The sequence below is a fragment of the Fringilla coelebs genome (genome assembly GCF_963513975.1).
Source record: "Fringilla coelebs genome assembly, chromosome: 22".
Taxonomy (NCBI): Eukaryota; Metazoa; Chordata; class Aves; order Passeriformes; family Fringillidae; genus Fringilla; species Fringilla coelebs.
In genome coordinates, this window is record NC_140048.1 from 6,782,619 (window position 1) to 6,809,561 (window position 26,943).

General features: G+C 54.7%; 1 protein-coding gene across 1 annotated transcript in view; it reads right to left on the reverse strand.

The window, feature by feature from the left end:
• Positions 1-2,712: 2,712 nt before the first annotated feature.
• AJAP1 (adherens junctions associated protein 1) overlaps positions 2,713-26,943 on the reverse strand; it is a gene marked incomplete at both ends in the record, with an annotated part of 28,643 nt that continues 4,412 nt past the window's right edge. Inside the window, 4 exons of the mRNA XM_084220148.1 lie at positions 2,713-2,785; positions 4,325-4,567; positions 7,283-7,370; positions 14,614-15,293. Coding sequence (XP_084076274.1) covers positions 2,713-2,785; positions 4,325-4,567; positions 7,283-7,370; positions 14,614-15,293 — 1,084 coding nt within the window. The remainder of the gene's footprint in view (positions 2,786-4,324; positions 4,568-7,282; positions 7,371-14,613; positions 15,294-26,943) is intronic.

A 26,943-nucleotide genomic window follows, 5' to 3' on the forward strand; every position in this document is an offset into this window, starting at 1 on the left:
TTTACTAAGCTTTCTGAGAAAACCATGGCACTGCCTGCAGCTCTCTGGGCTGGAGATGTTCAGCACTGCTGTTCCTTATATCTGCTGCCTCAACTGCTCAGCCCAGCCTGATGATGCTGCTGGCATCACCCAAGGCCAGGGTGCCAGGTGGTCAGTCCTCACACCAGGCTCACAGACTGTCAGATGTGAAGTTCACATTAAATTCCAACTTGGCTTCCAGTGGCCATCTCAACAAAACATCTGTAGCACCTCTGTCCTGCCAGCCCTGTCCTGGGACATGCCACCTGCCTTGTGCTTCCAGCTCTGGCCCCACACCATCAGGAGCACTAATGTGCCAATGAGACAGCTCAGAGCTGTGACGTGCTGCCAATTAAAATGTGTAAAACACTAGGAGAAAGGGGCTGTGAGGAGAAAGCTGCATGTAGCCCCTCCAGCCAAAAAGCTGCACATGCTCCAGATTATCCTTCTCCTCTGCTGTGGTGCAGTGGGTCAACAGCAACTGTCCCCTTCAGGTGACCTTGCTGCAGCTGTGGATGCCAGCCAGGAAATACTCATTCCCCCGGAAGCGGTGCAGCCCAAGCAGCTGCATCTCCTTTTCCACCAGCCTTTCCCCTAGAAACAAGAGCTGGAGAGGCATCCTCCATGCCCCCACTCCTCTGCTTCCCTCCATCCCACTGCTCCTCTGGCACTTGGCAGCTGGTGACAGCACAAGGCAGCCACGGTGGCAGGGACAGCCTGGCAGGGAGCTCATCTCCATGCCATCTGCACCTTACACAGTGACACATGAAACTTGGAATGCTCATTTCACCTGAGGGATTTCCCACCAGCACCTGGTTTCAGCTGGGACACACCATTATGCAAGCGTGTCCCAGAAACACCCTGGTGCAAACACACCTGTGCAGAGTAAACATGCAGAGAACAGGTAGAACAGGTTTGGGATCAATCTCATTTTGTTATCCCTAATGAAACCAAACAGCAGCTTCCAGAATTGCATCTGTAATTGAAGTGCCATTACAGAGCTAATGCTCCAGGTACGAGCCCGATAGATTTTTCCAGAGCGCGTCAATGTGCGTTTTATGGATTCCATGAAAACGGATCAATGAGAATTTCAAGGATTTAATAAGGCGTAATGGAATGGCTTCAGGCTATTTAAAGAAATCTATGGAGGTGACCAGGCCACAGTCTTTGCCCTGGGGTTTCACAGGACCTGGGGCAGGAGCAGTGGGATCCCAAGCTGCTTCTTCCTTCCCTCCACCATGGAGAGCTGTAGATGGCATTGAGTGTAGCTGGCTTGTTTTATCTGTTATTTCTTTTAAATTCACTATAAGCCAATGGAAGGATGACCCAAACTACAAAACTGAGGGTGGAAAAGGCCCAGTGGTTATTGCTGAGGCTGGTGTTCCCTGCAGATCCTCCATGCTCATCCTCCTGCTGCCCTCTCTTCTGGCACCAGCCCCTGCCTGGGTTCCTTTGCCCTCTGTCTCCTGAGACAATGGCCATAACAACAGTCAAAGAAAAAACATGAGCATATCAGTGGATGGGGAGTGACAGCCTCTCACCTTCACCAGAGAAGCTGCTGCAGCCAGAAGAAGCTCTGGGGGGGCAGTGGGGCCATGCCAGGTGAATCCCTGCTCTCTGCCCCACTGTGCTGGCACACACCTCACCTGCCCTGTCTAGACACCACAGCCCCAGCACGGCCAAGATCATTAACTTTTTATTCCCTTCCATTCTAATCTAATTATATTTCTGTGTTCAATAGCTGTGCATAATGTTAAACAGGCTATTCCAAGTGAGCTGCAGCCAGGGAAGGCTGGAAATTTCATTTACACTGAATATATGATTCATTACAGCAGAGACTTGGGACAGAGCAATTAATTCACCTGAGCACATGGCTCAAGTGGGCACCGCTGCCCAGGGCGAGCTGGCACACACAGATCAGCCACTGCTATCAGCTCTGCCATCTTCAAAAGTGGCACAAGGAGGTGAAAACAGATCAGGCCAACTCAACAAAAGAGAAGGAAATCCCCAAAGATTGTACTGTTGCAACCAGAACATCACTGCACTCCTTCAGCAACACCCCAGGTGTGACCAGCTGCTGGGGACTGTGCTCGAAGGGTTGGCATTGCAGAGCAGCAGGAGAAGGAGGAGGAGGAGGAGGAGGAGGAGGAGGAGGAGGAGGGGGACCCCAGCACCCTTGCAGTGAGCATGGAAGTGTTCATGACAGCAACCATCACCAAATGAGCTTTCAGATACTGGCGGAGCGTGCATGCTCCGACGAGGCGGGCTGTCCATCATGCCACCAGAGGTTAATTACAGATCAGGCCATTTCCCAGCATGGAAATTACTGTGGCTTTCTGAGGTTTCAGAGGTGGGCTGGAACCATAGGATCAGGCTGAACTTCAAGGCTGCCCCAGGGACCCTTTGCTTTTGAGTCCTTGTCCATCCCAGTCCCTCCCTGTTAGTGTTGGCCAGTCTGCAATTAACCTCCCTGGAAAAGGGAGCCTTGTTTGGCTCCCAGTGCCCCATCCATGGCATGGAACATGTCCAGTGACACTGAGGGAAGTGCAGGTGGGAGGATGGCACAGGCAGGGTGTGATGGGCACAGCAGGGGCACAGGATGGGTGCGGGATGGACGCAGGGAGCGCGGTACGTACCAGGAAACAGCCCGCTGGCGTCTGCCCTGCCCCCAGAAGTCAAACAGGCTTCGGCCAGTCAGCAGGAGATTTCAAACCATTTCTCAGACACAAAGGCCACGGGAATAAGATGCCGGTCAGAAGAAGAGGGTCTGCAGTGAGCAGAAAGAGGGGCTTGTACACGCTGGTACGTAACACACACGGCGCAAGCCGGGGCGGCCTGCTGCACTCAGCTGGTTTTCATCTCCCTAGAGTGATGCTTTGAGTGGGTTCACGGGGCTGCCTGGAAGTGCCTGGGTTAGAGGGTCCCAGAAAGCATGCCTGGATGGTGAAAAAGCCGTGATCTCTGCTAGCCATAACACAGGCACTCTGTCACCTGGCTGGAGTTCATCTCAAACCAAGGCTTGTGGACACCCAACAAAATGGTGTGACACTCCCTGCCAGTTCTCCACCTCCCGAGATGAGAAGAAACCCTGGAAAATGCAGACGAGCAGAACCCCGCACACACGCAAGAGATGCTGATTGAAAAGGCATCAATGCTGGCTGAAAGGCATTAAATTGTTGGCTCCAGGCCTGTCCTTGGGGCAGGCAGATCTGGGCTGTGGCTGCCGCACATGTCGTGGTTCCTCAAGGCTGTCTGGAGCATCAGCTGCTCATTTCCTCCCTCAAAACTCTCTGCCTGGCTTCCCCTCTACCTTTGATGGGGACACACATTTACCATATGGTGAAACCACACCAGCACCCAGTGAAAGCACTCTGGAGACAGCCTGTGGTGTGGGAAACATCGCTCCCAACCCCACTGCTCCTGATCCCGCCCGGGCAGGCAAGGGGCTGGCAGAGCACGGACACATCCCTTGGCTGCAAACGACGCTCCTTGTTAGCGCTGTGCCGTTGTTTTGCAGCAGCCAAACGGTTCATTTGGCTCTCGCTGCCTGCTCCCCCATTAATCACCTGCTTGTTTGCAGCCCGGCAGCTTTGCCGATGCCACTGAGGAGACAGCACAGGCGCTGGAAAAATGGATCCAGTGGCATTTTATGCGCTGGCAGGAGCGGCAGCAGCTGGGAAATGAACACTGTGCGTGGTGCTGAGCTCGCCCAGCCCTGCAGGGCCAGGGGCTGCTGAGGCACCCACCCACAGCACCCCCAGAACTGGGGGTGATTGAGCTATGAACTATGAGTGGGTGAGCACCCCAGAGGCAGGAGGCTCTGCCAAATGCTCCTGGAGCATCACCCCTTGTGGAATTTGCAGGCAACCTTGACAAGGGAAGAGATGAGGATCTTGACTCCATGTTTTAGAAGGCTGATTTGTTATTTTATGATACAGATTATATTAAAAATGCTATACTTAAAGAAATAGAGAAAGGATACAGATAGAAAGCTAGACAAGAATGAGAATAAAATCTTGTGACTGACCAGAGTATTGACACAGCTGGACCTGTGATTGGTCATTAAGTAAAAACAATCCACACAAGACCAATCAAAGATGCACCTGTTGGTAAGCAACCTCCACACCACATTCTAAGCAATCAGATAATCATTGTTTACATTTCGTTTTTGAGGCCTCTCAGCTTCTCAGGAGAAAAAACCCTGGCAAAGCGATTTTTCAGAAAATATGTCAGCGACAACCAGAGCCCCATCACCCCAGCGGGAGGGTGCTGCCCCCACACCAGGAAACCACGGCGCCCGCCTCACCTGTTTCCATTGAAGGTGGTTTTATAATCCCCGGGCGAGTGCAACGTGTCCTCGGCGTAGACGGGCACGGGCGTCCGCACGCACTCGTGGGAGCACTGCAGCGTCTCGTTGTAGGCCGTGAAGATGTCGAGGGCGCTGGGCACGCGGGCGGGGGCGAAGTCAGTCAGGTTCTGGCAGCTCTCCTCCTGCTGGTCCAGCTTGCGTTGGTGGCTGTTGCGCCGGGGGCGCCCGCTCTGCGCACAGCTGGGCAGGTGGGGAGAGAGAATCAGTCATGGGGTGGTCTGGGTTGGAAGGGACCTTAAAAACCCTCCAGTTCCATGGGCAGAGATGCCTTCCACTAGACTGGGGTGTTCCAAGCCCTGTTCAACCTGGCCTTGGGCTCTTCCAGGGATGGGGCAGCCACAGCTTCTCTGGGCAGCCTGTGCTATGGCCTTGCCACTCTCACAGGGAAGAAATTTCCCCTAAGATCTAATCTAAGTCTTCCCTTTAGTTGAAAACCATTCCTCTTGTCCCATCCCACTGTCTCTCTGTGTGAAGTTTCCCTCCATCATTTTTATTAGTCTGTTATGGCCTGAGAGGCCAAAGCAGAGGGGATGGGAGGCACTGTATCCCTGAAACTTGGCAAGGGAACTCACCTGATTGCCCAGTCATTACAGATTGTTCCATACTGTATTAGAATTCAGAAATTCCAATTCCGAATTGGAAAGATCAGCCACAAGCAGTCATTTGGCTCAGTGCTTTTTTATAAGAACCAAATTTACATTTTAGACACAAGCTTTTTCCCATCAGAGGAATGACTTAATGAGTCACACTTTTGTACCTGCAGGAAGCAAAAGCCTTTTCTTAAGTGAAAATATGTAGGTGAGAACAATGAAGTGCAACCCTTTCCATTTGGGAGACACCAACAGGTTGGAGCTTCTCAGGATAAATGAGCTCAGGACCTGGTGTGACACAGCAGAGGGATGGCTGGCAGGGCAGCCCTGCTCTCCGGGGGCTCCTCCAGCTCTGGAGGCTTCATAAGGATCTCGTGGCTGCACAACACTTCTGCCTCAGTACGTCAGAGATGAGGAGAACCCCGGCTCACAGGAGCCGCCCTCAATCAGCCTGGTCCTATTTCAGGGTCTAGACACTGATTTAATTAAGATGCCACTTTTTCCAGATGAGATTGACAGCGCCTTGCAGAATGCTGGAGTTTTGGGAGGTGGCAGCTCCGAGGGTGGTGGGAGCTGGGGATGCTGGCACTGTCTGTGCAGGGGCACCCTTGGGGACAGGAGCGTGGGGCTCTGCTGGGAGCAGTGCTGGCCAGGGCGACAGCATCTGGCTGCTGGCTCCGCTTAGCTTGATGCAACTGAAAGAGACAGCCCTAAACCAACTGCTGTCTCCCCACAGCACGTGTGCAGGAGGAGCAGTGACAAGGAGGACGCTGGCTTGGCACGCAGCCATCGCTCACCCGTCCTGCTCGAGGGAGACAAACGCCAGCCAAAGGATGGGGACAGCGACTGTGTCCCTGCTGGGGACAAGGCCAGAGCGTGTGGTGCGGGTCAGCCCTGCCATGGAGCACCTGAACGTGGCCTGGGGTCACCCAGTGAACCGAGGCAGATTGGGTAGAGTTGAGCAAACACCCAGGTAATGTTTCTTCACCTTGGACACACCTGGGTGCTGCCCAGACTCTCCTGCTGAGGATTTTCTCTGGTGATTTCTCAATTTCACTTACTGTAAAGCATTTCTATTCTACACTGATCACTGGATTTATTTTTTCCCCCTCTTTGGCTCCAGCAGCAGTTACTGAGCTGTTCTGCCAAGCTGTGGTCAGCCGGATCAATGACTCGTACCGCTCACTGCTGCGACTGGAGACAAATCCCACAAGTGTTTTATAAACTATTCTCCCTGCTCCTTCACCGAAACACTGCGGCAACCAGGGAAGTTCAGTGAATTAAACCCCACTGGAGATAAAGTAGGGAGCCTCACTGGCTACTCCCCAAAGCAAGTTCAGCTGTGGGGACAGAACCTCGGTGCTTTCAGTCGGCTGCTGCTCAGCATTACGGCTTTGCCAAGATGAAGATGCCCCCATAGCCCTGCAAAGGGCTTCTCCTCTTATCCCAGCTAGCCAGCAGGCTCCTCATCAACCTGGTGTTGTAATTGCCTCCTGGCTGCAGAAATTGATTTGCTGCAGCACCCACGCAGAGCTTGGCCAGGCTGGAGGGGAGAGCCACCAGCCACGCTCCCCCAGCCCCGTGCTGCAGCCGTGTCGCTACGCCAGCAACGCTGACCTCAAAGTAGGCCAGTTTCCCTGGGAAAATAGGTAAAGTGAGGAGTGCCTGGAGCGAAAGCTAACCTATTTTGCCATACGCCCAAGCCACACTGAGAGAACAAACCGGAGCAAATGAAGCTGGAGGAGCACAGCAGTGCCCTGGGGGTTGGGGCATGCTTCAAACCATGGCACCTGAGGGACTTCGAAGGTGCCCTTCTGTCCCTGGGGTCACAGGGAAGGGCAGGAGGTGCAGATACTTCTTGTCAAGCCAGGCTGGGGATTTTAGGAGCAGCCTCGAAGGTCCTTAGGGAAGGCAGTGGAGGAGCTGCTGGCACTGGACAGATCCTGGGAACACCCGCTGTGGCTCAAGACACGGCTCTGACCTCTCCAGGTGGCACTGTGCTGAGGCACTCAGCCCCAGAACAGCAATGTGCACCTGTCCCATGAGACTTGTCCACCCAACCTGGGCACATGCTGGTCCCCAAAGCCACTGGCCCGGTGGTGTGAGGTGAGGAAGCTGCGAGGGTGCAGCCGAACCCGGATGCACCAACCTCCTTTGGAGGTTTTGCTGTAAACCCCCCATTTTCTCCTGCAATCCTGGCAGGTGCCACGGGCTTTGGCACCTGCAGCGGGATGGGCACCTCCATCCCCACCCTGTCCCCATCCCACACCACCCCCAAAGCCAAGCAGAGCAGGAGGGGCCTTACCAATTTTTTAAGACAAGAGTTGTTATCAGCGCAGCTATGACCATGATGAGGGACACGGTAATAGTGATTATCTGATGAACAGCCAGACCTGCAGACAGAAGAAAAGAGACAGTGGGGATGGGAGCTGAGGGGACCCTGGCAGAGCCCCCCCTCCCCACACAGCCCCCCACCACCCCCTCCCAGCACGAGGCCACACACAGCCCCCGGCAGCGGTGCCGCAATCCTCTCTCCTGCCTTACACAAATAATCTGTAAGCCAGGCTCCTCATTTCCTATCCTCTCAAGTATGTTCCTTGTCAGCCCGAATTAGGCACGAAGAACGGAAGAGAAGTGAAGACGTCTCCCCTCTGGGACGGAAAGGGAGACGAGCACAGCCTTGCACCGGGTGCGGGATTCACCAGGGAGAATAATTACAGCACTGACGGCTGCTCGCCTCGCAGGTCGGGTGGGCTCATTTCCCCCTCTTCACCTTCCATGGGGTATCATTTTGGCTCGTGGATCATTCCTAATGAGCAGTTTGGAAACAAAAGCAGCTCGCTGTACACTATGTTTGTGATTTTGTGCTGCCTTACAGTTGCAATTTCATAATGAAATGATTTTTCCTGGCTGCAGCCCAAGGATGTGCTATTTTTCACAAACAGATGTTGCAGCTCCTGATGGATGGTAGTTTTAATAAATAAATAAGTCTTAGAATGACAGGAAAATAAACAGTTTTATATATATATCTGTATGTGTCTGTGGCAAGGACGGTGTCAGTGCCGGGGCCACGGCTCAGCTGGAGCTGGGGGTGCCTGGGGGCCACTGGGCAGCACTGGGGCAGCCACAGCTCCTGGGGAAGGACTCACTCGTGGCCCCCGTGCTGGCAGGGTGGGCAGCAGCCAATTCCAGCTCACTCCTTGGCTGCTCCACCTCTGGGTTTCACTTCCCAGGGGAATTCACAGGGAAAATCCCACACTGGGAGGCTCCCCACCTCCCACTGGCACCCCACCTCCTGAAGGTGAGGCCCAGAGAAAGACTTTGGAGTTCCCAGAGGGTGGTGACGACGGGAGCATGTCCCCACGGGCCCGAGGAGGGTGGTGGCAGCTCGTGCCCACGTGTGGCAGGTCAGGAATGACGCCCACCCTGGCAGCAGCCAGCCCGGCCACATCCTGCTCGGCAGCCTTGGAGCAGCTCCCAGTGGGACGCTGCTGAGAAAGATAAAAGGAAAGACTCTAAAAATAAAATCAAACCAGCCCAGTGCCCGATTCCTTTGAAAACAGAAGCGGAGTCGGGGACGAGACCTTCTGCAACACTGGGAGCTGAGGCAGTGGTGGCAGGGCCGCGGGAGAACCTAACGATGCAATTAATCCTTGCATTTACGTAATGGGAAAGGCACAGGCAGAACAGATTGCAGGTGGCTGAGCGCTGGGAAGGATGGCAGCTCCTTGGAGCAGGACACATGGATTTTAAGAAAGGCTGGATAATTTTAGACTCCATCACACACATAAGATGCCATATGTACCGGCACAGCAAAGTTCCTTCACATCATGTATAAATTCTGCAGAAGCCAGGGGGATTTGAAGGGGATGGGAGACCTTTGTCTCAATGCTGGTGATGGACAGAGGGAAGGCACCCAACAGGTGGCCCGTGATGGTTCCCTGGGAAGCCCTACAGCAATACCTGCTGCAATAAACCAGGTCTTTATTCTTAATTTACAAATATATAAAATCCTTTCTATTAGACCCTCAAAGCATGTAAAGCCATATGGAGCAAGATCAAGCAAATATCCAGTCTGTGAGAGGTGGGGTTAATGTGTGGGGCATCCTCTGAGAGGGCAATGTCCTGTAAGGGACATAAAGTACCCTGGCGGGTGAAGTGAGGTGGACAGAGATGATGCCAAGGGCAAAGCAGTATTTTAGACACAGCCCTCAAAGCCCAACTGGATGGAGGAAGGGGACTTGGGAGATAAAATCAATAGCTCATAGGGCAAAATCCTCCTCGTCCAGTGTAACAAGCTGCCTGGCACAGGCATAACTCCCCCTGAGAGCCTGTGCCCCCAGAGAGAGACCCCGGGAGCAGGGATTACAGCGCCTGGGTTTTGTTTGCTCATCTCCTTGGCAAAAGCTCCGATCCCAGCGGGTCACGGAACCCGGTGGCCATGTAATTACACGTTATTAACCGTGGAAACAGGGGAGCTGCAGGGAGGGCAGCGGCGGGAGCGCGGGGAGGGACACCCGGCGCCGGCCCCTCTCACCTGCCAGCGCCTCAGCCCTGCGAGGGCTCCCCCTGCCAAGGCTTTTACCAGGCAATTTGACGCAGTGACCATTTAACTGGAGGGTAATTACAGGAGAAGTATTTAATGGAGCCGAAAGTGTGTCCAAGCCTCTGCGCTTCTGCTAGTGCAGCAGAATTCCGCATGCCGCCTGCCAGGAGGGAAAGCTCTTCAAAGGCGCTCTCTGAACCCTCGGAAATGCTGAAATATCTCTGGGTTTTTCCACTCTCGTGCCGTCCGTGTGCACTCCCCTCTCACTGGGACCTCTAAATCCCCCAAGGTGGGGGGAGAGGGGCCACAGAATCCCAGCAAGGCAGCACAACCCAGCTGCCGATTCCCCACATCCTGGGCAAAACCCCAATCTTCTCAGAGCAAGCCAGTGCCAGGGCTTTTATTTTTTTTTATCTGTTATTTTAAAGACCATATATTTGCTGCTGAGATGAAAGTGCTGAGGTTTGGCCTTTCTGGGCACCTTTTGAAACGGCTCCCGGACAGCTCTGCATCAATGGAATTAATTCCATGAGAAAATCCATTCGAGACTAATGTCTTGCTACTGCAGGAGCGCGCCATGGCAGCGAACAGGAGATATAAGCTCTTAATTAAAAACAAAGAGAACCTCTATCCCCCAAGGCCTTTATTTCAACAGCTCTGGTTAGGGAGCCTGTATTTTTCATTTTCCCAATAAAAACAGCTACGAGCTGCAACTCTTTGAAGACCCTCGTCAAGGCCTTGAAGCTGCATAAAATTAGAAAAAGGAGAAAACAGCTCTATTTCATTTGAAAGGGAGAAAACTGGAGTTACTCTTACAGGCCAGATATTGCTACCCCCAGTCTCTTCCCACACATGTGCTGTGTGGATCTCCCCCTCCTCAGCATCCCATCCTCAGTCCTGCCATAAGTCCCCTTCCTCTGCTCTCACATGCCCTGAGCACCGGGATGCCAATGCCTCCTCCTGAGCATTGTGGAGAAGCTGGGGCAAAGCTGCTGGACTCAAGAGGCTTTACGGCTTCCCCAGCCATCAGGAATCACATCTGAGCCCCGAAAACCTCATCCCCTGATAAAGCTGCTTGTGGACAGAACAATTCAATCGGGAGCGTGGTGTGGCCTCCCTGCTGCCACCGCCGGCCTTTCCCAGGGGGGATCAGCCAGATTTGGCCGTAACATGAACCTACTGCTGGTTAATAGCTTGTAAGGAAAATAATTTACAAAAGCCACAAAGGTCTGATACAGGGGAGGAGACACAGCAGAAATCTTCTTGAAAAGCCTTGTTACAGTACACTGCCAGTTCCTCTGCTGCCCAATTCACCACACCACAAACCGCCTCGGCTCTGCTCTTCCCAACACCTTCTTGGGATACCCAACCGGTATCCCACGGTTTAATATCAGCAATAACAAATATAATCTGCAATAAATGGGAAGCAGCTTTCCCATCCATGTCCACGCAGCAGCCAGTGCTGGGGAAAGGCATTGCTGTGCCAAGCGTGATGCTCAGCGTGATTACGGGAGATGGGCTGTGGATGGAGACTGGCAAAGCTGAGGTCAGCAAAGCTGCTTGCTTTTTCACCTGGTAAATCAGTGATCTCTCTGAAACCCAGCTCAGGGAGTGTTAGTCATCCTGAGATGAAAATGCAGCTTTTCAGCAAAAAAACCCACCAAGGCTCCTGGCAACTTCCTGGTATTTTGAGCTGGACTGATGAAAGAAAGAAAATATCTTCCTGCTGCTGCTGCTGCTGCTGCTGCAAAATGTTTTTGCCAAGAAGGAAAATCCTGGAGGTTTATGCTAAAGAGACTGGGACTTATCTTCTCAGGTGTTACAGCAAATATCACCGAGCAATAAATACTTGGAGAGCAGCAGAGGAGAGTTTCTGGCTCACTGAGAGGCACGTGGGAGGATGTGCACGGGCACATTCGCCATCCATGCATCCCAGGGAGTGTCCCGACTCCCTCGTAGGGAGAGCTCAGCTGACAGCCACGCTCCTTTCTGGCTTCCACCACCCTGTCATCCTCCACCCTTCAGGAGAACTGCACGGCCTAAAAGGGATCCTTTGGGCAGCTCCCAGGAAGGGTAACCGTGGTGCCAGCCCAGGAGACACCATCCAGCTCCTTCACCTCCTCTCCGTCCCTGAGCTGCAGCACCACCCCACGCCTCGGCACGGCGGATCAAAGAGGCAGCTCCGTCCTCGCTGCCCAGAGTTTTCTTTTAAACACATTTTATCTTTAATTAATTCCTTTGAAGCTTTTTGCATCTACTATCTCCTCGCCTCCAGCAACCCCCTACTGCACCCTCTTTCTGGAGGCAGGGTCATCACCAGCGGGAAGCAGCGCCTCTGTTATTATTTATTCCTGACACACTGCCGGCTGGAGGTGGGGAGGGGTGGCCTGGGGCCACCACCAGCTCAGATCCAGCTGCCAACACCCACATGGCCCCCACCTTCCTCCAGGAGAACCCCAGCCCTGGTGAAGGGGTGTCCCTGAGCACCAGCTCTGCCACAAGCTCACAGACTGCAGTGCCAAATGCTCCGCGACCGGTCATCAAACACCACTAAGAGCAGCAGACAGCACATGGAGTTTTCTGCCTTATAAAGCACTTAAAGGTTTAATTAAAGACGGCTTTATCCTAAAGCTCCTGAAAGGAGGCTCAGACAAACCAGTGAGTGCAATTCCTGCCTTGCACTGACAGCGCTGATTCATTCCACTCTTCTCTGCTTTGGCTGAGGCTGCGGGACCCGGGGATGCTCTGCCTTGCTGGAGGAGCCCAGCCCACGTGGAGAGTGCCCGGTGAACGCTCCTCACAGCCCTTCCCACTTGCAGCATGCTGGAATTTTAATTATTCCTCTCTTTCCCTGCTCCAGAGTAAAACGATTATGACAGCCCTGAAGAAGGAAGCACATTTTTGAAAAGCACAAGCATAAACTACGCCTGGGTGAACATCTTGCACGCCCAGCTGATGCCAGCAGCGCTGTGCTGCGCGGCAGGGGTGGCACGGGGACAGGAACACCTGAGCCACAGGTCACCTGAAGCCCCACAGCAGCACCCACCGGGCCAGTGCTCTCATCCCAAGCATTACCTGCCATCATTCCTCTGCTGCCTCTCCTGCCGATGAGATGAGTGATTCCAATTCCAGGGGAATTTTTTTAAGCTTGTTTTTGCTGTCAGCGACTCACGGAGGCATTGTTTCTGGCTTTTTTCTCTCGCTCCTCAGCGAGGAGGAAGGGGGGCGAGAGGATGATCTGACAGAGCAGAGCTGCTCCCAATGCTCATCTCAGCGAGCGCTGCTGCCTCTGCTGAGTGAAGTAGGTCTTTTTACCACCCTGTGTGCACCCCAAGGGCCCCACGGTCCCACACAACCACCAGGGACCCAGAGGCAGAGCACAGAGGGATACGAGGATGCAGCACAGGAGGGATATGGGGGTAGCAGCACAACAGCAGCCACCTGCTCTGATGGAATCGAGTGCAGGGGATCTGCATGGCTCCAGGAGCACTGGGACAGCTCTGCCAGCTCCTGTGGGTGCCACGCACAGGTGGTTCCACCCTGACCCCCCAGGCATGTGCTGGGGACAGCTGAGGTACCACAAGGAGTGAGAGCAGCACCGCACCCACCGCGGGCTCCCGTCAAGGCTCCTCACTGGGCAGGGACTGGCAATGCTCACCGAGGCAAATAAACCATACAGGCGAGTTACCTCATCCTCATTTGTAGCCATATGTTTTTCCCAGCAGAGAACAAACACTTCCAGCCGCTACAGCTTATATAACAGAGTGGAGCAGGGCTGGGAAGCTGCACGGCTTCGCACAGGCGCCGCACCAGCAAAACTGGCACAGACCCTGCTTTGAGACAGAGCTGGCTGCTCGCTCTCAAAATGCTGTCCCGAGGCACGGCAGGGGCATGGAGCTCCCACTGGGAGCTTACTCAGAGCTCTCTTGGGTGCTCAGCCCCAGCACTGGAAGGAAAAGCGGATCTGGACCTCAGGAGCTTTTCCACTGAGGGTGGATGAGCTGGGATCAAACAGGGCCTTTAGACCCGGGAAGAAGTTCATCGCATTCACTGCTTGAAGAGAAGTTAATTAGAAAAACTCCGATCATGGAGAAAGCCCCTAATGAGAGCTAAAGCCTGCAGATTAAAGCAGTTGGCCCCCTGGGAGCTGCCGGGGCTGCAGCTCCCGTTGTTCTGCGGCCACGCAGGACAGCAGTGGTGGCACTGGCAGGGGGGTGGCATCGCTGTCAGCTCAACTTCGCCTAAACAAGGCAGCCCACTCCAGTAAGTCCCAGAGCCTCAGCACATGTCAGGAGCCACCCTCCCACAGCTGGTGTAGGCAGAGGGGCTCCTGCAGCTGGCTGATGGCAACAAGTCCACGGGACCCCACCTTCCTGGACTGGATGATGCCACTGAGGCCAGAGGCACTGACCCCAGCGGGGGAAGACCAGGCTGATGCTCTCATCATGCAGTGAGCAGCAAAAGCCTCAGCCCTTATCAATACTCCCTCGCTGATCTATCCAGCCCATTTCAGCGTTTTGTAAAAGGTGTGTAGGCTGGGAGTTATTTTTTGGCTATAAATAACCCCTTTAAGTCAGGAACAACATCCTGGTTGCATCGTCTCTTTTTGCCAAGCAGGGCAGGCTGGATAAATTAATTGGGATTAAGATTAGGCTGTAAAATTCCTTTTCATTTCAACTAGAAAATCGCAGTGGGCTCAAAGCAGTCGATGCACAGTGAGTAAATTCTGTAAACTATCCACCGGTATCCCACGGTTTAATATCAGCAATAACAAATATAATTTGCAATAAATGGGAAGCAGCTTTCCCATCCATGTCCACGCAGCAGCCAGCGCTGGGGGAAGGCATTGCTGTGCCGAGCGTGATGCTCAGCGCGATTACGGGAGATGGGCTGTGGATGGAGACCGTAATGGGAAAACACAGCAAGTGGCTGGAAAACGCCTCGGATAAAAGCGATAATCAGCGGCGCCGTTCTCCTGCGAGCGCCTGTTTAATGTCACACTAACTGCTGTCCCAGGCAGCGCTGCCACCCGGGACACTCGTGCCGCGGTGAACCCGCCAGCCCTCCTGATGTCCCCCGGCAGACCCTACCTGTGCTGTCTCCCAGCCCGCGCGGCGGGCGAGCATCCTTGCCTCCGCTGCTGTGCCCGGCGGCCGGCTCGGCGGTGCTGGAGCGACCGGGGCTGCTGCGGGGCCCGTCCCCGCCGGGCGCGGGAGCCGCGGTGCTGGGAGGCAGCCGGGGCGGCGTGGCGGCCGTGGCAGAAGTGACAGCGGCGGCGGCAGTGGTGGCGGAGGTGGTGGCGGCGGCGGCGGTGGTGGTGGTGGTGGTGGCGAAGGCGCTGGGCAGCGTGCTGCTCTCCAGGGAGTCCTCCTCCCCCGTGGGGCCCCAGACGATGACCTCGGGCAGCGCCGTGGGTCTCCCGTCCCGAGGGGCGAAGCCGCGGCCGCGGAGGTGCCGCCGGCCCCTCCGGGAGCGCGGCCGGCGCAGGGGGCGGCCGGCGGGCAGAGGGGCGGCGGGGGGCGGCCGGCGGGAGCGGGGTCTCTGCAGAGGGGGCGCGGGGGCGCAGGTCCAGGGGGGGCCGGGGCGTTGCAGCTCCTCCCCGCTCGCCGTGCCCCACAGCGAGCCACGGGACAGTCTGTGCCGGAGCGCCGGCCGCGGTGAGAGCTTCCCCCCGGTGCCGGTGGCTGGGGGCTGGCAGCTGGCAAGGTCCATGGCTAGGTGGAACATGGCTATTAAAATCCAAGCATGGCTTCCGAGCGGGCAACCTGACCTGCGGATAGACAGGGATCGTGTTAGAAGGGCAGTGGGGTAACCTTGTTCTCCCTCTCAGTATGGCACACCCTAGATCTCTGGGCCCAGCCATCCATAACATCCCTAGCGCCATGGGTGTCATTGTCCTCCCTGGTTCTCTGGCCAGAGTCCCCCAAAATGGCATCATAGGGCATCCTCCACCCCCTCCCCCCGAAAACTGCCGCCACCAACATGGCAGGCTGAGGATCCCCATTCTCAACTGCGACTTTTCAGTTGGTTTGAGAATGATGGGAATGACCTGAGGATGGGTTTTATCAGGAAACACCCTGGAGGAGCGGCCAGTGCCTGCTTTGCCCAACTCAGCCCTTTTGGGTGAATTATCCAAAGCAGACGGGCCAGCGGAGCTCCAGCAGCACAAGCTTTCACTCCAGGGACACGAAGATGCAGAGGTATCAGAGAGCCCATCCCTTGCTTCCCAAGCCCACAGGCAGCAATGATGAATCCCTCAAAGGGCTGGAGCAGACGAGTCCGTGGGCTCTGGAGTTTGCACGTGTAGCCCATCTCCCACCATGGCAGTCACCCACGCCCTCCCCCGGAGCACAGCACATCCCCTCCCACAGCGTGGAGCACCCAGGCTGAACACCACCCTGCAGCACAGGGAGGGCAGGAGGAGCAGCCCCTTTTGCTGCCCTTTCTGCCACAGAGCAGCTGGAACACCCCTGAGCTGCTGGCAGCTTCTGCAGTTAGAATTTTGCTTTCATGTCACCGTCACATCACGTCATGTCACAGCCCTCTCCCTTCCCCAGTGACACCACAGCAAGGCTCTGCTCCCCTCATGTAAAGCAGCAAGAAAATCTCTGCTAGGCAAATTTCTGTTGCCTTCTCCCCACTTACCCCCCCCCGGAAAAAAAAAAATCAATAGACCAAAACCCAAAAATCTTTACTCCATTTTACTTAGCTTTTACAGGAGAAAGACTTTTGTCGAACTCAGCAGGAGTTAATGAGAGCTTTACATGGCTAAACGGGCTAATCCTCTGCAGCAGCGCCCGCACAGTCCTTGGGAGCACGACAGAATGTGCATCTGGTTGACAGAAGCATTTGTACACTCCCTCTGTGCGTGAGCAAGCGAAGCTAAAGGAGCTGACCTGGATACTCCCAGGCACAGGCTTTTTCTGCTCAGAGGATCTCTGCTTTTTTCCTAATTGGGTATTTTTTCAAAGCGTAACAACATTTATTTTGGGGAGGGAGAAGGCAACGCAAGGAAAGAGCGCAGAAGGAGAAAGGGAAGAGCCAGAAACAGACAACAGAAACCAAAATAGTTCAGGCTGGGGGAGGAAGGATTTCAAGGCTTCAAAAAAACCACAAACCACCCAAACCGTGGTGGTGGTGGTGGGTTTTTTTAGAGGCCGACTGAGTGGTGGCAGCACGAAGAGTGTCCCCCACGTGCTGTAGCAAATGCCGTGCTTCCACTGGTGAGGAGCCACAAGCTCATGCTCCAGCAGGATCATCAAGCACAGACTCACCTTTGCAATGCTCAGGATCACTCCTGTAGCATGTCAGGCTTGATTTCAGCCTCTGCCCAACTCCCTGACATCACCTGAAACGTTTCCTTGCAAGGAAGGAAAGCTGCTGGGCACCTCCTGACATGTCACTCCCCTCAGGTGCCACCTCTCTGTGCCCACCTCCAGATCTCATCCCCTCCCCAGCTCTCTGTATTGCTCACACTCTGAACTTTTATGAACAGCTGCTGAACAGAGCCAAGGAAGATGTGCCCAGCCCAAACTTGGTGCTCGTTGCCACTGCCTGGAAACTTCTGAAAGACAAAATGCCATTCCTTGGTGCTTGGGATTGGCAGCTCACAGGAAAAGCAGATATTCCCCCTGCTTCCATCTCCTTCTGTCTCCTTGTGACATTTCAGGCTGCAGCGATGGCAGCGTGAACTTGCAGGGGCTTGCTCCTACAGAACCTGCCTGACACAGCTGCATCATTCACAGCAGCATCAGGAGGATGTGTGGGCAGAGGCACCACCCAACCCTTGTCTTGCCCTGGGCCATGATGGAAATTTGTGTCCCAGCATGGCCAGGCAGCGCTGGTGACACCCAGGACACCAGTGTCCCTCACTGCTGCTCTGGCATGGGGATGGACACAGCAAGGGACACCAGAATGGGGCAGATCCCACTCTGCCCCAAGGACAGCTTGGGTCACCCTCCCACCAACATCCCACCAAGCAATGCCCCCCAAGGGGCTGTCACCCCAGGAGTGTCCTCCTAGCCACCACACCAGCTGGCATGTCCCCAGGAGATGGCTTCAGGGACAGAAGCAGCCAGTCCGGTTACCTCGGAGGAATTTTGCGTGGCATGCGATCTTCTGAGGGCTTTGCAACAACAGATAAGAGCAAGTGTCCTTCAGAATAAATAGCAGCGTGTAGGAGTTGCCGTTGTCCTGGCAACGCAGCGTGATGTGCCCGGCGCGGCGGCGGCGGGGATGGATGCGGCAGCGTGTGGCGCGGCCAGAGGCAGGACCACCCGGCCCCCCTCTGCCTCCCCCATCCCCGCCCCACGCCAGCACCCTGCCAAGGCCGGCAGCGGGAGCGACACGTCCCGAAGGACACCCACGGTCACACAGCGGAGCGAGGACGCACACCGCGAGGAGCACACAGCGGAGCGAGGATACGTCTCGCCCGGATCTCCTGCCACCTTGTCCTTGCCCCAGAAAAACCTGGGCTGTCCCAGGAGAGCCCGCTGCGGCTGGCACAGCACGGCCCGGCCCGGCACAGCGCCCCGGGAGTCCCCGCGCCTCCGCCTCCCTGTCGCCCGAACAGGCAGGAGAGCATCGCTCGCCTCTCGGGAGCGCCGGCACAAAGTCACCGCTGCTCGGAGGCCGGGAGGGCGTTCCTGCTTTGCCGAGACATCAAACAGCTCAAACACCTCTCTAACGGCACGAGCTGCTCCTCAGGGACAGCAGAGCGGAGGCAGAGGACCCTGAGCTGCTCCCAGTGCACGGGACAGCTCCCTAACTGCACCCAGAGAGGGGCTCTGGCATAGGGAAGGGAACACATCATCCAGACCCACACATAGCATCCACCTGGCTTGGTTTGGGGGCACGGAGCCAGCCCTGGCTGGAGGGACGTGTGGGCCAGAGGGATGTACGGAGCAGGGCTGTGGTTACGCTCCTCACTCGGGAATCAGGGCTTTCCTCACTCCTTACAAGCACACACAGCCTATTTTGCAAAGAAATTTGAGGAGCGTGGGCAATTTTCACATTACTTCTTTTCCCATCTTGGAGGTGAATGGGAATGTTATCCCAAAATACTGTTCAAACTCCAGGAAAAACTCAATAAAACTCTGAAACTGGGTTAGATAAAGAAACACAGAGCGGATATATTTGAGAAAATGAAATCCTGTCCTTGATCTCCTCATCCGAGGCCTTGGCTCCCACCAGCCACAAATCCACTCCCCTGGCTCCATGGATGGTGAGGTGGCCACACTCACACACAGGAAATGAAGCTCCTAGAAATATTCACCTGCAACAAGCACGAGAGCAGATTTCAAGGAAACTGCTGGGCTAATGGCACGGATCAGGCACTCCGGGACTATTTCCTGAGCCAATCCAAGCCCATCCCAGCTCCAAAGGTGATGGAACAGTGAATGTTCCACTGGAGCCACCACGGCCTCCCCGCCCAATGCACCTTTCAGAGTCCTCTCCTGTATGAAACTCCTTCCTGAATCTTTCCAGGTGCAGCTGTGTGCTTTGAAGAGGAGGACAGTTGGCACTTGATGTGAAAGAGATTAATTTCAAGGGTGCTGGAGGATGTGAGCTCACCATGGTCCTCAGCAGTGGGGAAGAGGCTGCTGTGGAACTTGGCACTGCTGTGCACATGGTACCAAACTCCACATGCAGGGAGGGAAAGCAGGAGCATCCAGCATGGAGTGGGACAGAACAACCCCTGCCCCAAGCCTGGGAACCCTCAGGGGTGGCAGCACCTCAGGCAACCCTGATACTGCAGACAGGACAGGGATTAATCCAGTGCACCCGCTGCGCTCCCAGAACTCCCTGGCTCTGCTAATGTGTCTGAAAATTAACTGGGATCACGGCTCTGACAAACATCAAAACACCACCCGTCAGCACTAACCCACTTCCCCAAAGCCTCAAAGGCTCACTTGAGTGCAGTCCCTTTCATAAGGTCCTTTTTTGCTCTCCAGCATCAGCCCCTTTCTCCCGTGCCTGTGGAGACACTTCACAGGAGCATTAACTGTAGAATAGGCTGATTTTTAATGCAGAATTATACAAATGGAGCCATTCTTCCATTTCATGCCTCCTGTTAGGTAATCTATCGGTATTGCACAGGGAATCAAGGTTATGTCCTTGTTGGGGTGATTTACGAACTCTGAGCATTTCATATCTCCAAACACCAAGCGAGGCAGGGACAGAAATATTCCTGTGAATGCCTGGAGCAGGAGCCATGGTCAGAGAGTTGGGGTGATGTTTCCTTGACCCAGGCAAGACAAGGCAGGAAAGGAGGCACCACGCTCTAGGAAAAGCATCCTTGGCAGCGCAGCTGCGTGTCCTACAAAGGCATTGGGAGCAGGGCAGGTTATGAGAGTACATGCAGGAACTCAGTGGCTCCATGTGGAATAGAACGAGGCCGCTGCATCCCAGTGGGTGACTTTCACACTGGAGCAGGAAGAAGAGGGAAAAACTTCAGTGGCAGATACTTGGCCCACGGCTGTGTGTCCTCGCTGAGGTGGGGACTGCAGCCACTGCCGCAGCCGCTCTCCTCTCCACCCCGCTGTCCTGTGTGATGATCCCTGCAGTGCAGAGACTGTCCTTTGTTGTCACACTACCAACCATCACCATGGAAATGGAACACTGCCATTCTGCACTCTGGGCTGGGCCGGGACTCTCCCCAGGGCTGGGAGGAGGGGAGATGCACCATCCCATGGATGAGTGCCAAAAGGCATGTGGCAAGTTATGACACAGGATCAGCAGGTGACCTTGTGGACCACTCCCACAGGGCATCCACCATATCCCACCCCACACCCCAAGCATCAGCAACACCATGGAGACCTCTCTTCTGAGCCATGTTCTGCTACAGGATGAGTTTTTCTGATCCCAGACCCAATGGGAACTGGGAGCATACAACACACTGTGCCATCTGTAGCCCCAATCTCTTCCCAGATAATTATAAATTTGTGAAAATATGGCTGCCAAGCTCTTTAAAGCCAGGACTGGGACTTAAGGCACAAAGGCTGACACACAGTAGCACCTAAGTAAATTAAATGTGCCACATCACTACCTATCTATATTACAGTCCTGAGCTTCAGGATTACCTACTAATAAAAGTGATATTTAAAACAAGTCCTAAGTTCCTCCGCTGCCCCCTTCTCCCCACAAGTAATTAAACTGACGCCGCTTCCCGCAGCGGAGGGGATGGGATTTATCATGGAGGGAAATCAGCAGAGGGTGAAATAGGTTGAATCCTCCCCGCCACGCTGCTGTGGCCAGGCAGACAGCAAACACCCACTTCCCTGGGAAAACGGGGCAGGAAGAGGTTGGGTGGGGCTGGGAAACCACGAGTCCCCCCAGGATGGAAATGCCAGGATGGAGGCAGCTGGATCCACCCCTGGCTGTGCTTGGGGAGTCGTGAGAGGGGGGCAGCAGGGCGGCCGTGGCGGGGGGAGCCACTCGCTCTTCTGCCTCTGCCTTGAGCTCACCCAGCTGCAAATAAACAATTTTACCATTTGAATAGCCGCGAGTGCGGAAGGCATAATTAATACCCAGCGGTACCATCAGCCAATGTGCTGATGCGGGAGGTGCAGCCCCTGCCAGCGCCGTCAGCGCGCAGCTTTGGCTCCGCAGCGCCGGCCCCGGCTGCTCTCGCCTCCAGGCCCGTCCTTCGCCAGAGGCAGAGGAAGGGCAAAGCCCCGGTGCAGCCACCTGGGGCTGGTGCTGGAGCCCGCCAGCGCAGGACTCTCCGGTGCATCCCACACCCGGAGCATGGGAAGAGGCAGGATGTGGCAGAGCAATGTGGGGAAGAGTAAAAAGGAGCAGGCAGAGAGCAAGCCTGCATGGCATTGCTGAGAAGGCAAGAGCTGTGCCCAGTTGCTTCTAAAGTTGAGCCAGCCTTAACCCTGAGTTTCAAGTTCAGTTCCCACTTTCAAATATTTTAAAAGACACTGACAGGACAAAAGGCCCAGTGCCTCCAGCCAGCCTGAGGATGAGTGTGAGAGCTAACACAGTGAGCTGGCCAACACTGTCCATTATGGTCTGTCCGGCTTAGCTTGCTCTAGAGAGGGCAGGATATCTGCTTGAGAGAGTTTTCTCTGGTTTTCAGGGATTATTTCAGGCAGGATTTGAAAAGTGCCAGGGTGGAAAGCCCAGAAGTTTGCATGCATCTTCAGACAAAAACATGTCTCGAAAATTTCTGTGCAAGACCAGTGCTTGGTAATTTACCTGCCACCACTCTGGCAGCAGCAGCTCTGAGCCTAGTCTGGCTCCCCTGGGAAGACTCAGAGTGCTGCAGGTTCATCTGCCAGTGTGGCGAGACAGGTTCCAGCCAAGCCAGGGGATGAACTGCCTGGAGTGCTTCCCAAAGGGGTCAACACAGTGGCAAGCTCAGGCCCTGCATCCCAGGGTACTGCTGGAGCATCCTTCCTGGCAAGGCAGAGTCTGGGTGCTCCTGGAGCAGCCTTTCCAGTGGGCATGGGGCAAGTACCACCGGAATACCTTCCCCCAGCAACACAGCCTGGGTACCACTGGAGCATCTCCCTCAGCACACACAGTGTGAGTACCACCAAAGCATCCCTCCCAGCACACACAGTGTGAGTACCACCAAAGCATCCCTCCCAGCACACACAGTGATGGCACTGCTGGAGCATCCCCCTCAGCACGGCCGTCGCTCCCCCCACCGCCGCCCGGCCGCCCCAGCCAGCAAACACTGTGAGCATTTAGCGTGGCAGGGCTGGACAGTGGGGTGTTTCATCAACCCAGCAGCGATAACACTCGGCTTTTGTCCCTCCTGGATAAAGGGGGTTTGTGAGCACTTGCTTTCCAGCCCAAACTGGCACCTGTCGCCAGCTTACCCCACTCGTCCCCCCCCTCGAGTTCCGCAGCAGCGCTGGGGACCAGGCAGCAGCCAGAGCTCCAGCTCAGACACAACTTGCTGGGAAGTTTCAGATTTCCAGATCCACCAAAATCTTGTCGAAGAGCCGTAGTCTCAAGCTCTGCTCTTGCTCATATTAAAAACAGCCCATAAACTAAAGGAAATCAGGGCTTTCCCCCTCATTTTAGCTTCTCCCTAAGCCTCCTCATTTGTTCGAGCTCCTCATGCCACCACAGAATTACTGCCCAGACTTTACAAGCTGTTGGTGACCTGGCACATGAGACAGTGCTGCCCTCTCCCATCCCCATCACAGCAGTGGAAAGCATTCCCCCATGTACCAAAATCAGTCTGCTGAGGGAACAGGACTGCCACATACATCGGAGAATGTTAAAACCAGAGCTTAGAGATCATCCCTGGTGTTAGTTAATGCTGCCCACAGTAAATAAGGCCAGAGGCTGAGCTGAGTGGCTCCCTGCTGTGGACACAGGCACAGGCAGGACAGTGCACTTCCCCACAGCCACCACCCAAGGAATTTCTGCTTTCCCTGCTTTGCTCATGAATATTCTTCCATTGCCACACATCTGCCTCCTGTACAATCAACTGCAGGATGATCAGGCCTCCCCCTTGGATGAAAGGACTGCATTGGTGTGTCCAAGCAGGATGCAATGTCTGGAGCTGTGGGATGGGATGGGATGGGATGGGATGGGATGGGATGGGATGGGATGGGATGGGATGGGATGGGATGGGATGGGATGGGATGGGATGGGATGGGATGGGATGGGATGGGATGGGATGGCAGAAGTGAGGCTCTTCCCACCGGGATGGCAATAGTCCTGCCAGATCCCAGACTGGAGCTGAAGCCTTATGAGGGGTTTTGTTCCTCTGAATACATATCCACAAAGCGATTCCAAAAGATAGCAACCGAGTCAACCCAGCCCTTGGCTCTGAAGGACCTACAGTGAGGAAAACCATGGCACAAATCTGTGGCTTATGCTGCCCTTCAACCCCAGCGCTTTCCAGATAAATAACCCAGCGCTGATCGTATTTTCTAAATGAATGTGCTCAAGCATGTCATTACAATGAAAGCAGGAAACGCTTTGATCTAAAAAAAAAATAAGTTGGCTCAATACATCTAAAGTAGCAGCTTAACAAGCTTTAAAGCAAAACAATTAGAAGAGGTCTGTGGTGTCTTTTAACACAATGTGTCTTCTTGGGAGCTGCGCATCAGAGCCCGCTGTGGTATCCATATCAATGGGAAATGCCTCCAACCATGGAACACATCCAGGGAGAAAATACCTCATCATGGGATTTTAATGATGACCTCACAAAGTGTTCAGCTTTCCCAGGAGCAAAGGCAAGCATTGACCCACTGGAAGCATCTGGATGACCAGCACAGGGCCCAGCCAAGCCTTCCCCATGGAGGAGGCTGGATGTCCACGCAGGGAAGTCCATCTAACTCAGATCTTCACTCCAGCACCATGGTGTCTGAATGGAGCTGCTCTCAATTCGCCCTGCAGTGACTGAAATCTAAACCTGTCTTTCTCCTGGGAAGTCCCTGGCAGCCCAGAGATGCACAGCCAGCCCGGAAACCTCAGCAGCTATCCTCAGGAATGAACACAGGGAACACGCCAATAATTTCAAAAGCTCCATAAACTCTAACAGAAATGGAGAAGATGAGAGGAATGAAGACTCTGAAAGCAGAAAGAGGAACAGATGGCTTTTATGGAGCAAGAAATACAATAGGAAAAAATGGAGCAGCAGAGCTCTCTTTGAAGGTGTGAAACGTCAGTAGGGAAGCCTGGAGAAAGCCAAGGCCCAGAAGCTGGGAGCTCAGTGCAGGGCACTGCATTGCCCAGCTGAGGCTCTGGCTGGTGGTCCTGGGGAGCTCCCGGCCCCCCTGGCTCCTGAGACAGCACTGGCTCTGCCCAGCCCCACCACAGGGACATCCCGCTGCCAGAGAAGGGTCAGCGTGACACGCAGCATGGAGAAAGAACAGCCCAAAAAGATGATGAAAAAGCCAAGCTAAAATAGAAAGCAAAGGCAGCGGGAATGAACTCCGGAGCAAAGACTCTTGATCCTGTCACAGAAAGTTCTAAATCCCTTTTAGCACCAAGCAATTTCTTTTCCATGAAGAAGAGCCGTTCTCTCTGCCATGGCCATCTCACTGTGCAATACAGCAACCAGGCAGCTCACAGGCTCTCCCACTGCAGCCATGGCAAAATCCTGATGGATCAAAGTGACAATGAGGATTTGCCTCCAGCACCTCAAGAACACTGTGCCATTGGGGGCACAGCCCCTCGAAGCCCAACTGCCAGTGTGTCAGGGATCACTGCGCTCTGCATCTCATTAAAAAAAAAAAACAATAATCCCCTTTGCGAGAGAGATTAAACTTTTGCAGCATTATCTCCAATGGGTTGGCAGCAGGGGATGACCTCCTGCATTCCTCAGTATCTCAACTGCCTTCAAAGGCACCTGTGCCAGCAGCTTTACTTCCATCCTCATCCATCAAAATTAGCAAAATTGATTTTGCCAGAGAATATGTCACTTTGACAGGAGCCCAGAGTAAGTCCTGAGTGTGTCACGTCAGATGATGCTGAGGTAGAGCCTCTTACAAAGACAAGAAACAAGAAGATGAATAACTCATCCTTATCCTTTCCGTGAAAAACTTCGCAAAAGAAAACCCATGAATGACAGATACTTGTAGAAAAAAGGTTGATTCATTTTGGGAGCTCTTTCTAAAATAACACTTGCCAGCATCCGGAATGGTCACACTTTCCCTACATAAACGCCCCGCCGCTGCGGACTCAGCCAAGCTTTGGCTCTGGCCAGGAAGAGGCAGAGCCAACCACGCTCCCGGCGGGATGTGTGGCTTCATCTCCTGGCATTCATCACCCACGTTCTGGTGGGTCCTTAAGTGGATGTCCTCGTCCATGTCAATTAACTGATGCTTCATTACTCGAGTCCTGCAAAGGGAGCAGAGATGCTATCGCCGGCGCCGGGAGCAGGGCTGGGGTCACGCACGGGACTCAGGCAATTACAGAACGCGTCCCTGAGGAAGCCACGTGTGCTCCTGCTTGCTAGGCAGGCAATTCCCAGGGGGGACAACCTGGGCTGCCCCGACCTTGTCACATCTTCAACCTGAATGGCGTGCAGTCAAGTGGCAACATCAATTAGCGGCATTTGCTCTCACCGGCGCCTCGAACGCTGCTGCTGAGCAGCGAGTCCCCAGCAGCTCTACACAGCTCCTCAGCTGGCATCACACAGCCACATCCCCCATCTATGGGGCTAATAAACACAGCTGGAGTTTCTCCTCACCATCCCAGGATGCTGCAGAAGAGGCACAGCCAAAACCCCCATGGACAGGAGCCATCAGTTCTCACCAAGCTGTAGCTGAAAGTCACAAATCCGCTCTCCTGTGTGGCACAGTGTGGTCCCACGTGTGGTGTGCGCTGTGCTGCCGTTGTTCTGCGGCACACGGTCACCCCTGTGCCAGCACGTCTCCATCTCCACGTTCTTCCTGTGCTAGAGCACATGCCCTCTGGTGAGCTCCAGTTTTTTCCACCTCAATCATCCAGACTTGCCTCTTGGAGGACGCGCCTCGCCGCTCCCAGGCTGCGTGTTGTTTTTGAAGCAGCTTCTGCTCAGCCTTTATTTGGAAGTCAGTGGAGTTGGAAGTGCTGGCATCGCAGCCAGGCCAGCAAAGCTTCACCGCTCCTGCCTCACCACAGCTAAGCCTCATCCCATGGATGCTTCAGCCAGGGTCTGGAGCAGCTCCGCAGCCAAGGCGCTGCTTCTCCTCCCTGCCAGCTTCTGCAGCAGGAGCTGAAGAGTCCTTTCCATACCCACAGAGATGCTCTGCCAGGGAACAGCTTCTGCTCCCAATGGCTCTGGCTTGTGGGGACACAGCAGCCACTGGCAGCGGGGACACAGTGCCCCTGGGATGCTCCAGCACTGCCAGGAAAGCGGAGCTGCTGAGAAAGACCTTCAGAGCAAACTTCAACAAAAATCATCGCATGTCAAAGCGTATCTCCTGCCTACACATCATTTCCAAGTCACAAGGAGACATTTTGCAGATCAGAGTTGGAAATGAGCACTTTGTGAATGACTGGCTTTATTTATTTCTCTATGTCCTCAGGCGAGTCCCAGTGGGTGTTTGGCCCCCTGCCCCAGGCACCCAGCGCCTGCTGACCCCACCCCTGCTCATCTCCATGGAGCTGCTCATCCACCTCCAACCAAGCTGGGTTGTTCCTCCTTTTCTCGGTGTTGCTTGGGACCATAAATGCCAAATCTCTCAGCACCAATGGGAGGAAACTCCCACACAGCTGCACCTGGGGCAGGTCCCCACCCTGCTCCTGGAGCATCACACCCAGCATCCCCGGCCCCATGTGAGCACCCACTGCACAGCACCCAGCCCTGCCACCACACCACAGGCAGTGTGGGCGCTCTGCCTCCAGCTCGGGCAGAGTTTTGGGAGCACTGGGGGGTGATGGAGCCAAAATGCCCATCAGTCCTCACTGTGTCCCCAGTGAAGGAGCTCAGTGCTGCACTGAACGGAGGCTTTAGTGCA